The 17,188-nt window shown below is 39.2% G+C and overlaps 1 protein-coding gene across 2 annotated transcripts in view; it reads right to left on the bottom strand.

Annotated features, from left to right (window-relative positions):
• The window catches only part of GRM1 (glutamate metabotropic receptor 1), a 433,167-nt gene that overhangs the window by 93,635 nt on the left and 322,344 nt on the right, over positions 1-17,188 (bottom strand). For both annotated transcript variants that reach the window (XM_055433699.2, XM_088840946.1), the window contains exon 3: positions 16,373-16,608. In XM_055433699.2, the coding sequence (XP_055289674.2) occupies positions 16,373-16,608 (236 nt within the window). The remainder of the gene's footprint in view (positions 1-16,372; positions 16,609-17,188) is intronic.

Below are 17,188 nucleotides of genomic sequence, written 5' to 3'. Positions count from 1 at the left end.
GAGTAAAGATCACCTGGGAAAAAGGCATAGAAAACCTGCAGTGGAAATGGGACACGAGACAGAACTAAGTCTGTACTTTGAAGGTATTGGAATTTTGGGGGGCATTTGTTACTGTGTAGTATATCCTAACTGATTCGTATTCCTGTTTCCATTTTTTATTTTATATTTCAATTATTTATACCTGAGGGAACTTTAAAAATGTGGAGTGATAAAAGGAGGCACTCCAAAAAATCTTGAAAGGAAGTTCACTTTGCCCAAGAAAGAAACTCAGGATCTTCTTACACTTACTAAGAGCCACAATTATGGTCAGATATTAAAACTAATCATCATCTAAATTGGAAATCTAAATTTAATATGGAATGCAGAAAAACACAATATACAGGCACAAGGGCAATAAGCCCAAATAAGCTTGATTAAATGGACAGTCTTTGGCAGAGTCTGTGTTGCTATTGGCTACAGCTTTAGAAGATGACCGTAAAAAAACAAATACAATTTTATATTACTCAGCAAACAAGCCCTGAGATAATTTGGGATTTGAAAACTGGGACTTGAAGATTGAAGCAGTACAGTCTTCTGAGTATAAAGGCAAAAAATCAGGAAGAACAGAGGTGAGTGTGGCTGACACCTGTTAAGCTCAGGATCGCACTGTGTGTGCCTCTCTAGGACTTTGCAGAATGAAATGATCTGTACATTTTCTTTAAACCAACTCACATTCACTCAGTAATTAATATAAAGATGAATGGAAAACTATTGAAAAAAGCACAAACTGTGATTCACCAGGCTCTAGCTCTCACTGACAGCCAGACTCCTGGAGGATATCTGATATGTTGGTGTATATTTGTGGGAGAAAGATGGAAAATTATTTACATGGAATGAATTGAGGTATAAGAGACAAAGAGCATTTGTAAGGACATTTCTCCAATTGTGGCTTTAGAGAAAGTTGAATTATCCAGGAAATTAGTTATTTGTTCTCTGTGGTAAGAGCATGGTGTTTATGATGTTCTCTAATTTGTGGGTGTGTAAGAACAACTCCACCAATGGGAAACCAAGAAATGGGGATTAAGAAAGTGTGAAAGAAGTGTTGCCGCGCATTCAAACATCATTCTGGTTAGCCAGAGGCACATATTCTCAACTGCTTGGAGGCTTTACCAAAATGAGAGGACTGAAGCAGGAGAATGAGCTAAAGAAGCAGGCTGTAGAAAAGACTTAGAGAAGTTAATCCCTTGCCCTGTCTCGAAGTCTACTGTGCTGGGCAGAATAATAGGCCCACAAAGACACCCATACCCTGAAGTCTGGAACCTGTGGATAAATTAGGTTACATTGCAAAAAGGACTTTGCAGATATGAGTAATCGTCCCTTGAGAGGAGAAGATAATCCGTGATTATTTGGGGGGGATAATATAATCTCAAGTCAAAAGTGGAGAACATTCCCTGGCTGTGATCAGAGATGTGACTATGAAAAAGGGCAAGAAAGATGTAACATTGTTGATTTAGAATAATGATAGCTCAACTGCTAAAGACTCCACCCACCAACGCAGGAGATGCAGGAGTCATAGGTTCAATCCCTGGGTTGGGAAGATCCCCTGGAGAAGGAAATGGCAACCTATTCCAATATTCTTGCCTGGAAAATTCCATGGAGAGAGGAGCCTGGTGAGCTCCAGTCCATGGGGCTGCAAAGAGTCAGATATGAGTGAGTATGCATGCACACACACACACACCAAGGAATATGGGTGACCTCTAGAAGTTAAAAAAAGCAAGAAAACAGATTCTTAGCTAAAGCCTTCATAAAGGAATGCAGCTCTGCTGACACTGATTTTAACCTAAGAGACCGTTGTCCTTGCTCTAGCCTACAGAACTGTATGATAATAAATTTGTGTTGTTTTAAGGCACCAATTTCATGGTAATCCATGACTTACTGGTTTTAGAATGCCAATGTTTCAAACAAGCATTCCAATAAATAAATAAAGCAAATATATGACTGATTCAGCATTTACTAAATTCTCATCAACTACCACGGCTGCCACAGCCAGGGCCAAAAACTTGGCAAGCTCTCAATTTGGGCAGTGATATGTGGTTCCAAATTTTGAAAACTGGAAACAAAAAACAGAGAGAGAGTGAAATTACTCACAAATTTTAAGTATAGGTTTTTCCCTGTCCTTAATATAAATATTTGATTCTACCTCAGAGGTTCTGACTTAACTGGTATTGTATGGGACACAGACTTGTACAGTAGCATATTTTTAAAGAAAACTTCTTGATGATTTTAATAAACCAAAAAGATCACAAATGACAAATATTGGTAAGGATTGGTAAGGATAAGGGAATTTTTGTACCCTGTTGAAGGGATGAAAATTGTTGTAACCACTGTGCAAAACATTATGGAGTTTCCTCAAAAAACTAAAAATGAAAACTACCCTATAATCCAGCAATTACATTCTTGAGTATATGTATCTGAGGAAAGTGAAAACACTAGATCAAAAGGATACATGTACCCCGATGTTTATAACAACACTATTTGCAACAGTAAAGATACAGAAGCAATGTAAGTGTTCAACAGTAGATGAATGGATAGACTATGTGGTATATATTTACAGTGGAATACAACTTAGCTGGAAAAAAGAACGAAATTTTACCATTTGTAGCAGTGTAGATAGACTTGGAGGGCATTATACTAAGCGAAATACAAGCCAGAGAAAAAGGCAAATACTGTATGATATCACTAACATGTGGAATCTACAAAAAAAAAAAAGAACACAACAAAAAAGATGCCGAGCCCAGATATAGAAAGCAAAGCAGTGGTTACCAGTGGAGTCAGGGAGGGGCGATATGAGGGTGGGGAAGTAAGAGTACAAACTGTTCGGTATAAGATAAGCTGAAGGATGTATTTTACAACATGGGAAATAGAGTCATTATTTTGTGATAAATGTAAATGGAAAGTAAACGTTAAAACTTGTATACATTTGGAAAACTCAGCAATTGCCACTGGCCTGTAAAAGGTCAGTTTTCATTCTAATCTAAAAGAAAAGCAATGCCAAAGAATGTTCAAACTACTGCACAATTGCTCTCGTTTCTCATGCTAGGAAGGTAATGCTTGAAATCCTTCAAGCGAGGCTTCAACAGTATGCAAACCAAGAACTTTCACGTATACAAGCTGGATTTAGAAAAGGCAGAGGAACCAGAGATCAAATTGCTACCATCCATTGGATCATAGAAAAAGCAAGGGAATACCAGAGAAACATCTACTTCTGTTCCATTGACTATGCTAAACCCTTGGACTGTTTGGATTACAACAAACGGTGGAAATTCCTAAAGTATGGGAATACCAGACCACCTTACCTGCCTTCTGAGAAAACTATATGCAGGTCAAGAAACAACAGTCAGAACCAGAGATGGAACAATGGACTGGTTCAAAATTGGGAAAGGAGTATGTCAAGGCTATATATTGTCACTCTGCTTATTTAACTTATATGCAGAGTGCATCATGTTAAATGCTGGGCTGGATGAAGCACAAACTGGAATCAAGATTGCCAGGACAAATAACAACCTCAGATATAACACTGTAATGTTATAAACAGAATACCAAGGAGAGATAAGAAAGACTTCCTCAGTGATCAATGCAAAGAAATAGAGGAAAACAACAGAATAGGAAAAACAAGAGATCTCTTCAAGAAAATTAGAGATTCCAAGGGAACATTTCATGCAGAGATGGGCTCGATGAAGGACAGAAATGGTATGGACCTAACAGAAGCAGAAGATATTAAGAAGAGGTGGCAAGAATACACAGAAGAACTGTACAAAAAAGATCTTCACCACCAAGATAGTCACGATAACATGATCACTGACCTAGAGCCAGACATCTTGGAATGTGAAGTCAAGTGGGCCTTAGAAAGCATCACTACGAACAAAGCTAGTGGAGGTAATGGAATTCCAGTTGAGCTATTTCAAGTCTTGAAAGATGATGCTGTGAAAGTGCTGCACTCAATATGCCAGCAGATTTGGAAAACTCAGCAGTGGCCACAGGACTGGAAGAGGTCAGTCTTCATTCCAATCCCAAAGAAAGGCAATGCCAAAGAATGCTCAAACTACCACACAATTGCACTCATCTCACACGCTAGTAAAGTCATGCTCAAAATTCTCCAAGCCAGGCTTCAGCAGTATGTAAACCGTGAACTCCCAGATGTTCAAGCAGGTTTTAGAAAACGCAGAGGCACCAGAGATCAAATTGCCAACATCCGCTGGATCATGGAGAAAGCAAGAGAGTTCCAGAAGAGCATCTATTTCTGCTTCATTGACTATGCCAAAGCCTTTGACTGTGTGGATCACAATAAACTGTGGAACATTCTGAAAGAGATGGGAATCCCAGACCACCTGACCTGCCTCTTGAGAAACCTGTATGCAGGTCAGGAAGCAACAGTTAGAACTGGACATGGAACAACAGACTGGTTCCAAATAGGAAAAGGTGTACGTCAAGGTTGTATATTGTCACCTTGCTTATTTAACTTCTATGCAGAGTACATCATGAGGAACGCTGGGCTGGAGGAGGCACAAGCTGGAATCAAGATTGCTGGGAGAAATATCAATAACCTCAGATATGCAGATGACACCACCCTTATGGCAGAAAGTGAAGAGGAACTCAAAAGCCTCTTGATGAAAGTGAAAGAGGAGAGTGAAAAGGTTGGCTTGAAGCTCAACATTCAGAAAACAAAGATCATGGCATCTGGTCCCATCACTTCATGGGAAATAGATGGAAAAAGTGGAAACAGTGTCAGTCTTTATTTTTTTGGGCTCCAAAATCACTGCAGATGCTGATTGCAGCCATGAAATTAAAAGACGCTTGCTCCTTGGAAGGAAAGTTATGACCAACCTTGATAGTATATTAAAAAGCAGAGACATTACTTTGCCAACCAAGGTCCGTCTAGTCAAGGCAATGGTTTTTCCCGTGGTCATGTATGGATGTGAGAGTTGGACTGTGAAGAAAGCTGATCGCCGAAGAATCGATGCTTTTGAACTGTGGTGTTGGAGAAGACTCTTGAGAGTCCCTTATACTGCAAGGAGATCCAACCAGTCCATTCTAAAGGAGATCAATCCTGGATGTTCATTGGAGGGACTGATGCTAAAGCTGAAACTGCAATACTTTGACCACCTCATGTGACGAGTTGACTCACTGGAAAAGACTCTGATGCTGGGAAATTTTGGGGGCGGGAGGAGAAGGGGACGATGGAGAATGAGATGGCTGGATGGCATCACCGACTCTGTGGACATGAGTTTGAGTGAACTCCGGGAGTTGGTGATGGACAGGGAGGCCTGGCGTGCTGTGGTTCATGGGGTCGCGGAGAGTTGGACAGGACTGAGCGACTGAACTGAACTGAACTGTTATAAAACTCCTTTTGAAGGAGCTCTCCATTACCTTCATTATCCCCACCATAGTTTGGCCTCAGGTCAAACACAGGAAGGGAACACAGCCTCACCCATCAACATAAAATTGGATTAAAGAATTACCGAGCAAGGCCCCACCCATCAGAACAAGACCCAGTTTTCCCCTCAGTCAGTCTCTCCCATCATGAAGTTTTCCATAAGCCTCTTATTCTTCTCCATCAGAGGGCAGACAGACTGAAAACTACAGTCACAGAAAACTAACCAATCTGATCACATGGACCATAGGCTTGTCTAACTCAATGAAACTATGAGCCATGCCCTGTAGGGCCACCCAAGACATATGGGTCAGTTGTGGAGAGTTCTGACAAAACGTGATCCACAGGAGAAGGGAATGGCAAACCACTTCAGTATTCTTGCCATGAGAATCCCACGAACAGTATGAAAAGGCAAAAAGATAGCATATGGAAAGATGAACTCGCCAGGTCGGTAGGTGATCAATATGCTATTGGAGATCAGTGCAGAAATAACTCAAGAAAGAATGAAGAGACAGAGCCAAAGCAAAAATAACACCCAGTTGTAGATGTGACTGGTGATGAATGTAAAGTCTGATGATGTAAAGAGCAAATTTGCATAGGAACCTGGAATGTTAGGTCCATGAATCAAGGCAAATTGGAAGTGGTCAAACAGGAGATGGCAAGAGTGAACATCAACATTTTAGGAATCAGAGAACTAAAATGGACTGAAATGGGTGAATTTAACACAGAAGACCATTATATCTACTACTGTGGGCAAGAATCCCTTAGAAGAAATGGAGTAGCCATCATAGTCAACAAAAGAGTCTGAAATGCAGTACTTGGATGCAATCTCAAAAATGAAAGAATGATCTCTGTTCATTTCCAAGTCAAACCGTTCAGTATCACAGTAATCCAAGTCTATGCCCCAATCACTAATGCTGAAGAAGTTGAAGTTGAGTGGTCCTAGGAAGACCCACAAGACCTTCCAGAACTAACATCCAAAAAAGATGTCCTTTTCAATACAGGGGACTGAAACACAGAAGTATGAAGTCAAGAGATACCTGGAGTGACAGGCAAATTTGGCTTTGGAGTACAGAATGAAGGAGGGTAAAGGCTAATTGAGTTTTGCCAAAAGAACGCACTGGTCACAGCAAACACACTCCTCCAGCAACACAAGAGATGACTCTACACATGGACATCACCAGAAGGTCAATACCAAAATCAAATTGACTATATTCTTTGCAACCAAAGATGGAGAAGCTCTACAGCCAGCAAAAAACAGACCGGGAGCTGACTCTGGCTAAGATCATGAACTCCTTATTGCCAAATTCAGACGTAAATTGAAGAAAGTGGGGGAAACCACTAGACCATTCATGTATAACCTAAATCAAATCCCTTACGATTATACAGTGGAAGTGACAAATAGATGCAAGGGCACTCTATAGACAGAGTGCTTGATGAACTATGGATGGAGTTTTGTGACATTGTACAGGAGACAGGGATAAAAAGAAAAAGAAATGCAAGGAGGCAAAATGGTTGTCTGAAGAGGCCTTACAAATAACTGAGAAAAGAAGAGAAGTGAAAGGCAAAGGAGAAAAGGAAAGATATACCCATTTGAATGCAGAGTTCCAAAGAACAGTGAGGAGAAATAAGAAAGCCTTCCTCAGTGATCAATGCAAAGAAATGGAGGGAAAAAATAGAATGGGAAAGACTAGAGATCTCTTCAAGAAAATTAGAGATACCAAGGGAACATTTCATGCAAAGATGGGAACAATAAAGGACAGAAATCGTATGGGCCTAACAAAAGCAGAAGATATTAAGAAGAGGTGCAAGAATACACAGAAGAACTAAACAAAAAAGATCTTCAAGACCCAGATAACCACAATGGTATGATCACTCACCTAGAGCCAATCATCCTGGAATGCAAAGTCAAGTGGGCCTTAGGAAGCATCACTATGAACAAAGCTAGTGGAGGTGATGGAATTCCAGTGGAGCTATTTCAGATCCTAAAGATGATGCTGTGAAAGTGCTGCACTCAATATGCCACCAAATTTAGAAAACTCAGCAGTGACCACAGGACTGAAAAAGGTCAGTTTTTATTACAATCCCAAAGGAAGGCAATGCCAAAGAACGTTCAGACTACCACACAATAGCACTCATCTCACATGTTAGCAAAGTAATGTTCAAAATTCTCCAAGCCAGGCTTCAACATTACATGAACCCTGAACTTCCAGGTGTTCAAGCTGGACTTAGAAAAGGCAGAGGAAACAGAGGTCAAATTGCCAACATCTGTTGGAGCATCAAAAAAACAAGAGAGTCCCAGAAAAACATCTACTTCTGCTTTATTGACTAGGCCAAAGCCTTTGACTGTGTGGATCACAACAAACTGGAGAATTCTTCAAGAGATGGGAATACCAGATCACCTGACCTGCCTCCTGAGAAAACTGTATGCAGGTCAAGAAGCAACAGTTAGAACTGGACATGGAACAACAGACTGGTTCCAAATCGGGAAAGGAGTATGTCAAGGCTGAATATTGTCACCCTGCTTATTTAACCTATATGCAGAGGACATCATGCAAAATGCTGGGTGGATAAAGCACAAGCTCGAATCAAGATTGCCAGGAGAAATATCAATAACCTCAGATATGCAGATGACACCATCCTTATGGCCGAAATTGAAGAACCAAAGGACCTCTTGATGAAAGTGAAAGAGGAGAGTGAAAAAGGTTGGCTTAAAACTCAACATTCAGAATACTAAGATCATGGCATCTGATCCCATTACTTAATGACAAATAGATGGGGAAACAATGGAAACAGTTTGAGACTTTGTTTTGGGAGGCTCCAAAATCACTGCAGGTGGTGACAGCCATAAAACTAAAAGATGTTTTTGCCTTGGAAGAAAACTATGATCAAACTAGACAGCATATTAAAAAGCACAGACATGACATTGCCAACAAAATCAATCTAGTCAAATTATGGTTTTTCCAGTAGTCATGTTTGGAGGTGAGATTTGGGCTATAAAGAAAGCTGCTACTGCTAAGTTGCTTCAGTCGTGTCCAACTCTGTGCGACCCCATAGACGGCAGCCCACCACACTCCCCCGTCCCTGGGATTCTCCAGGCAAGAACACTGGAGTGGGTTGCCATTTCCTTCTCCAATGCATGAAAGTGAAAAGTGAAAGTGAAGTCGCTCAGCCGTGTTTGACTCTTCGCGATCTTCGCAACCCCATAGACTGCAGCCTACTAGGCTCCTCCACCCATGGGATTTTCCAGGCAAGAAAGAAAGCTGAGCACCAATGAATTGATGCTTTTGAACTGAGATGTTGGAGAAAACTCTTGAGAATCCCTTGAATAGCAAGGCGATCCTACCAGTCCATCCTATAGGAGATCAGTCCTGAATATTCATTGGAAGAACTGATGTTGAAGCTGAAAGTGCAATACTTTGGCCACCTGATGTGAAAAACTGACTCACTGGAAAAGACCCTGATGCTGGGAAAGATGGAGGGCAGGAGGAGAAGGGGACGACAGAGGATGAGATGGTTGGATGGCATCACCGACTCAATGGACATGAGTTTGAGATAGACAGGGAAGCCTGGCATTCTTCAGTCCACAGGGTCCCAAAGATTCAGACATGACTGAGTGACTGAACTGAATGTTATTTCAACAACCACAGATAATAACACTCTAATGGCAGAAAGTGAAGAGGAAGTAAAGAGCCTCTTGATGAAAGTGAAAGAGGAGAGTGAAAAAGCTGGCTTAAGATTAAACATTCACAAAACGAAGATCATGGCATCCAGACCCATCACTTCATGGCAAATAGATAGGGAAAAAGTGGAAACAGTGACAGATTTTATTTTCTTGGGTTCCAAAATCACTGCAGATGGTGAATTAAGCCACAAAATTAAAAGATGCTTGCTCCTTGGAAGAAAAGCTATGACAAACTTTAATAGCACAAAACAGAGACATCACTTTGCCAACAAAGGTCTGTACAGTTAAAGCTATGGTTTTTCCAGTAGTCATGTACAGATGTGAGAGTTGGCCCATAAAGAAGGTTGGGCACCAAAGAATTGATGCTTCTCAAATGTGGTGTTGGAGAAAACTCTTGAGAGTCCCTTAGACAGCAAGGATACCAAACCATTCAATCCTAAAGGAAATCAACTCTGAATATTCATTTTAACAACTGATGCTGAAGCTAGCCGAAGCTCTATCCTTGGCCATCGGATGCGAAGAGCCGACTTATTGGAAAAGACTTCGATGCTGGGAAAGATTGAGGGCAGGAGAAGAAGGGGACAATAGAGACTGAGATGTTTGGATGGCATCACTGACTCAGTGGATGTGAGTTTGAGCAAACTCTGGGAGATAGTGCATGACCGGGAAGCCTGGTATGTTGCATCCATGGGATTACAAAGAGTTGGACATGACTTGGCAACTGAACAACATCAACTAAAATTTTAAAAAGAAAAGAAATAGGGACACAAAGACTATGCTTATAGTACAAGATTATTTTCAGAACTTCATCTATGTGTAATAATGAATGAGATATGCCTGAGTCATTCTAATATCCAGATGCAAAACAAGATCATTTTGTTTTCATTCTTCCAACCAAAAGATATAAATACATGTGCTATGGGCTGAAAGTCTGTTTCTCCTCAAAATTCTTAGGTTTAAACCCTGATTTCCAATACGGTGGCATTTGGAGAGAGGGATCTGGGGAGATAATTAGGTCTTGGGTGTGATGTCCTTGTGATATGATTAGCGCCCTTGTAAGAAAAGGCCTTGCTTCCTGTCTCTGTTCTTCAGGGAAACCAAGAAAAAAGCCTTCACCAGAACCTGATCATCTTGGCACCCAGATTTCTCAGTTTCTAGCCTCCAGAAGTATGAGGAAAAAAATGCCTGCTGCCTTAAGCCACCCAGTCTACGGTAATTTGTTATAGCAATTGGAAAGGACAAAGAACATCTAAGACTTTTAAAACATATTTCCATAAGGCAACTTCTACCTGCATGGTCCAAGAATCTATGACTGTTTTGTTTTAAGGGTGTTTATTTGGCTTAGCTGTAACTGTGCCCCATTTATCAGCACTGTCTGTACAACTGAATTCCTAAGTAGAGAGTAAGTTTACTGCCTTGGATCAGGGGACTTTGAAATCTTCATTGCATTTTATATAAAAATGTTTAGCTTTGTTCCATGAGATACAGAGCATAATATTGTACTATTCTTTTTAAAGTGGGGTAAGACTGAAAATTGTAGCATTGGTTTGAGAAATTCTGCTCCTCAGTTTAATTAACCCAACTATTGCTCCATGTGAAGTTCATGGAATATAAGGCAATGGAGACCCTTTATCAGTTATCTATAGCCATAATAGTGCTGCATAGCAAACTACCCCAAGGCTCAGTGGCTTAAAACAACAATATTTGTTTAGTTCATGAGTCTGGGGGTCAACTGGGGTGTTCTGCTGCTCTGGGTTGTACAAGACTCATCTCAGCTGGGGGCTTTTCATGTGTAGATAGTAAGCTAATGGCTTGGCTGGGAATTGGCTTATTCAGGATGACCTCAATAGAGAAGTTATCCTATTTCTGCTCCATGTTCTCTCTCATCTTCTAGAAGGCTAACTCAGGCTTGTACATAGGGCTGAGGGAGTACTCCAAGCAGGAGAATGGGAGTAGGTCAAGCCTCTTGAGACCTAGATTTGGAACTAATAAGCTGTGAGGTCAATCTAGATTCACAAGGTCATGGATAAAGGCCGATGATATTCTCCAGGAGTGTGTATTGATATTTGGGCCAAACTCACAAAAGGTAAAGAGAAGATATTACTCCTACTAGGCTGAAAGAAATTGGAACTTATTTCAGTTCATAGATCATCTTAGTCTGAATCAAACAGTAATGAACCAATTTCATACAAACTTACATAATAAGTTAACTCAAAATAGAAAGTTCATAAAGTGTAAATCCTGGTGAGGCAAATAGTTTATAAAAAATTAGTAACCAGTCTAGAAATTGTGAATGGCAGTCTCCAAGTTCCTGGGCAAGAATGCACAGGTTCAGAAGCCTTGAAATTTTGTTATATCAGACTGTCATTAACTGACTAGTCCTCAGTTGTTGGTAAGCATTACAGATGTCTTCCATTATGTTTTGGATAATAACCAAGTACAAGGATATACTAGCTTTAAAAAGCATTGTGACCATCTGTTCTTGATTGGTACAAAGAATAAGAAGAGAAAGTAAAATTTTGGCTATAAATACTCTAGGTTATAAAAAGAGCTGATGGCAACACAGTGAACCCAATATATTCATACAGTTAATATACTGCTGCTGCTGCTGCTGCTAAGTCACTTCAGTCGTGTCCGACTCTGTGTGACCCCATAGACGGCAGCCCATCAGGCTCCCCCGTCCCTGGGATTCTCCAGGCAAGAACACTGCCACAGTAAATCTTAATATTGCCATATTTCAAGATAATGATAATATTTGTTTTCAAGGAACCTCCAGCTATCATGTTCTTAGACCAATAATTATATATTCAGAAATCTACAGTGAGGGAGCAATCCAAAAACAGTAACAACAACAAACATGAAAACTTTCTGTACCATACTGAGTTGATTTTTTTATAAGAAGGAAAATTGGAAGTGACCTCAACACTCAACTATGTGAGAGTGGCTAAGTAATTATAGTATAATCATTGAATAGAATATTATGGAGCTATTAAAATGATGGTTGTAAAGGCCACACAGCAACATCAAAAAAGTAAAGCATGATCCTAAGTAAATAAAGATACAGAATTATACACACACTGTGAGTATAATTATGCAAAACAAAATGTGCTGGTAGGAGTTGCCTTTTGAAATTCCTTATTTTAGAAAGCCTTATAAATGTTCATGTCTTTTGATTGAGTAATTCAACTTCTGGAAATGTATCCTAGAAAATTATCTGATAGGCAAAAAGGAAAAATTTAGAAGAAAGAACTTTTGTTGCATCATTGTAGTTTTAGTTTCAATTGTGAAGATATGAAAAATAAATGATTTTTTAAAAATTATAGCTCATTTGTTTGCAAAATGTTATATAACCATTAAGAATGAAAGAATTTAATGACAAAGAGAACTTCATAATTTTTTTAAAGTTTGCATTCATTTTTAAAAGCAATATATAACAAAAATTTCTAGTGTATTTAGTAGAAATACATAAAATATTTTACAGTAATTAACAATGGCTATATAAAAGCAAATTTTTAATGCTTTTCATGTTTATTTGCTTTTGCATATTGTCAATTTTCCTATACTAAGCATAGTAGTATGTACTGCTTTGGTAGTAAAAAAAAAAGCATAAAAGCCTACATAGAATAAATTAAACAAAAGAAAATATTGGATTGGCCCAGAAGTTCATTTGTGGGAAAACCTGAATGAACTTCTGGGCCAATCCTATATATATATTGGCACTGTGTAAGAGTAACTGATTAAGGGTTGTGTGCTTATTTTTTCTAGTTTACATAGCCTGAAATGTAGTTATATTAAATTTGTAATTTCAAATCTGTATGTATTAATGAAATGACCTATGCCATAGCTTATTTGTCAGACATGACGGTAATGATAACTCTTTACATTTATCTAATGATTTACAAGTTGCAAAGTATCTCACTTACATTATTCCATTCACTTCTCACACCTGTGTGAAGTAGAAATTGTTACCTTGTTCCAGTTGTAGAAATTTAGACTCAGAGGTTAAGCGAGGTCCTCCAAGTCACGAGGCAGATGCCTGGCTGAACCAGTGTTGGACCCAATGGTTTAACTTCCAAGTGTTCTCTCAGCTTCCATGGAATCATTTTAGTACTTTTTATCAGGAATGATAAAGCACTGTCACTGCCAACACAACACAAATGTTGCAGGCAACTAAGACACTTATGGGAAGACAGTGATGTTGATTTGCTTTGTGCCTCCTTTTTCCACTGTCCTCGCAATGATTACTTTTTTAGAAATTAGACTTCGATGTTTCAGTTAGTGCTTTTCCAACACATCTCAAATCCTTTGATAAACCCAACTAATTAAGCAGTGATGTAGCCCTTGCATGAAGCACTTTTTAATTAGCTACAGTGATTCCCAAATTATTCAGCCTCAGTTCAGGACCCTTAATATTCAAACTGACAATCCAGCGCATGTAAACTCTTTATTTAAACAGTGATATCTGAAATGAAGCTCAATAAAGGTTTCCATGGAAACTAACTTCAATATCAAAACTTTCCAAAACATCAAAATGACCCAATTAGAAGTGGTAAAAATAAATGACAGAAAGTGTAGCTATGAATAGTATGGAAAGGTTACTTCTACTTCTTTACATTAATTTTCATAAGTGTGCCTGCATATTCATTAGAAGACTATGCAATTCATTTGATGTTTAAGAATATCAAGTAGACAAGAATGTTACATGAAGTGAAATTTGATGTTGCTCTGCAATAAACTTGAAATCAATTTCATATGGAGATTAAAACTGAAGAGTTAGTTTACATGACTGTACATACAAAGACGTAGATAAACACTACTAAAGATAAAAGTCTGGGATTTTTGCAGAAGAAAAGATGAAAACTTCTATGAATTATTTCCAACTAGAAAAGTTAATAAGCCCTTTGTCATCCTTACAACTAAGAACAAAGGGAAATATTTGCTGAACTTGACTCCAGAATAAAATCCAAATAAAAGCATATTTATTAACTTTTGTAACCACATAAGCTCCTTAAAAAGACTTTGCGAGTCAAGCATAATATGAGAACAATTCGTGAATGTACCATTTTTTTCCTACTATGAATGTTAACCAAGTTTAGATATGAACCTTGATATTTGCATGTAATGTGACAAATGAAAACCCGAAGAATTATTGTACATGGCTGCAGAGTTCTAACTTTTGTTTCAAAAGCTTAGGTCATAAGATATTTCCCTGGAAATTCCTAAGTAAAGACATCTACACATGTTTAAAAAGGAATATTCTGAACTTTACTAATGAAACAAAATATCACAATGACATATATAATTGTATCACTAATAGGCTCTCAGACTTAACTCATCTGAAATTTATCTCCTGATCCTTAAAACCTACTTTTCCTGGATTCTTCCTCATCTCAGTCAACAGTGACACTGTCTTTTCAGTTGCTCAGACCAGTGTTTCTTCACAATTCTGTCAGCAAATGCCCTTACCTCTCACTCAAAAGAGCCCCAGAATCAATCACCTGTCTTCATCTTGCTTACCACAATCATGGCCAATCCACCACATTCTCACCGGCATTATTAAAGCAATCTCCTCACTGCTCTGCTTCCCTTTTGTCAAAACTGAAAAACTGCAGCAAGTAATTCTGTTCAGAAAAAGCAAGACTGATCCTGTCTCTGTTATGCTCAGACTTCCCAGTGGCTTCTTATCACACTCAGAACAAAGCCAGAGTTTTCACGAGGCACAGTGAAGTCCTGCAGGACTGTTTCCCATGTGCCTCTCCTACCTACCTCCTGTTATTCTAGGAACTCGCTGGCTCTGGCAGCCTGAGTTCCATACTGTTCTCCCACTAAACTAGGCATTTCAGGGCCTCTATTTATTTGCTATTACCTCTGCTTGGAATACCCTTCCCAGGTGTTTGCATAGTTCACTCTCACGTCTTTTTGGCTGTACCACACGACAGGTGGGATCTTAGTTCATGGACCAGGGATTGAACCTGTGCTCCCTGCACTAGATGTACTGAAAGCCTGGAGTCTTAAGCACTGCAGCTGATGCACTGATTTTTTTTTTAATTGGGGTATATTTGCTTCACAATATTGTGTTAGTTTCTATTGTACAAGGAAGTGAATCAACTATATGTATACATAAACCTCTCTCATGGACCTCCCTCCCTTCCCATCCCCTCCCATCGAAGTTACCACAGAGCACTGAGCTAAACAGCAGCTTTCCCACTAGCTAGCTGTCTTACTCATGGTAGTATATATATATGTTAATTTCAATCTCCCAATTTATCCCACCCCATTTCCCCCCCAAACCATGTCCACATGCCCATTTTCTACATCTGTGTTTCTATTCTTGCCCTGCAAATACTTTCCTCTGTATCATCTTTCTAGATTTTACATATGTGCAATGAAATTGGGTCACTTGTAGAGACGTGGATGAACCTAGAGACTGTCATGCAGAGTGAGGTTCTAGACATTTCTAAATAAAATCTTTTCAGCCCATGTCCCATCACTGTGCTACAACCCAGATTTGGTCAAAGATAGTGTTTAATTCTCTGGTACTTCCTGGTGGCAGGGAGAATGGAGACATGCTGTGGAGTTCATCAAGCTCTGAAAGATCTTAACAAGGCACTGCCCTTCTTGGGCATCCTCTAGTGGTCAGTGCATGGTGGGGAGGGGGTATCAGTCCCACTGAGAACCATCATTAAATGATTTTCTAATATCAAAATATGAATGTTATTAATGCTAGAAATAATTTGTGTAGTTAGCCGTATTCTTAGATAATTACCAAGATGAAATTACAGAATTTTTCATCTGTAAAACAGAGGAAAGTATTGAGTTTTTTTGCCACCTGTGCACATAAACACCCAGGTTGGTGATGTGACCCTGGGAGGCATCTTAAACTTTTGGCTTTCATATCAAAGCAAAGTCATAAAGAAGTAAAAGAGATCAAACCAGTCTGCTTACTGATGTCTGTGGGTTAACATCTCCTAAGCATGCCTACAATATATCTCTTTCCTCTGGCCTGAATGCTAAATACTTGATTTCTCAGTTTGCTTTTCCTTTATTCATTATTTCTTATGACTTGTCCCACCAGAGATCAAAGCAGTCTCCATGTTTCCAGAATATAGAAACATGAATCCTTGGGAGAACATACACTTCCTCTTCATTCTAGCTATTTTATAAATTAAATTGGAAATTTAGTCTTTGTATATCCAGGCTTGGCACCTTCTACATTCATTGAACAAGCTGGAGGAAATGACCAAAATTTGAGCTGTGATTTTGTGAAGATAAGTTACCTGTGCAGATTCTTTTAAAGTTGGGGTTTTCCAGAATGTGTCCTGGTAGGCGACACTGGAACCGATGTTGCCAGAACTCAGGGAACCAGGGATTCCTTGTATTAGTGTCCAGCCTCAGTTTCAGGAAATAATCATCAAATGACCTGACCTCTGGAGACTGCAGCTTTATCGTGATTCCCCCGTTGGCTTCCACCTCATAACCTTCAATGACTTCATCTCTGTCTGCCCATCCATCACTAAAAAAATGTGGGGATTGGGGTGGGGAGAGAGAAAGACAAAAGTCTCACAAATAGAGCTCTGAGTTATGCATGAAAGAAGCAGTTCAGCAAGACTGAAAGTTTTTTAAGCCAATATTGTTATCCATTGATGACTTTTTTGTGGAGAGTAGAAAATTGTGGAATCATCACATCTTGCTTGTTTTTCACAATAGTGAAAGTGACGATGAAGATGATGACAGTAACAATCACAACTAACCATTGAGCTTGTATTAGTCATCAGCTTCTGGTGTACTCACTTTTACTGAGTCAGATGTTCAACAAATAGCGGAAGTCCTGGAGAATCCCGGATATGGGTCCAAGCAGTCTGACTTCCAAGCCCATTGCTGTTTACAACTAGACCACAAAGCCCTTTGGTTGCTCTTCAAACCAGAAGAAAATAAAACCCAGGTACTTAGGTCTTCACGAAAAGATCTAAGGTTTCAAGGTTGTGATCAAGACCATTATATGAATTATATTATATGCGGTAGAAAATTGATTTAGCTCAGAAACATGACAACCACAGATTTTGCTCCTGGATATTGTTCAAATTTTCATCTCT

The sequence above is a fragment of the Moschus berezovskii genome, chromosome 10 (assembly GCF_049115385.1).
Source record: "Moschus berezovskii isolate FMDL1 chromosome 10, NW_MosBer_1.0, whole genome shotgun sequence".
Classification (NCBI taxonomy): Eukaryota; Metazoa; Chordata; class Mammalia; order Artiodactyla; family Moschidae; genus Moschus; species Moschus berezovskii.
The sequence above is the reverse complement of the archived record's forward strand: the minus strand, read 5'-3'. Positions and strand labels throughout refer to the sequence as shown.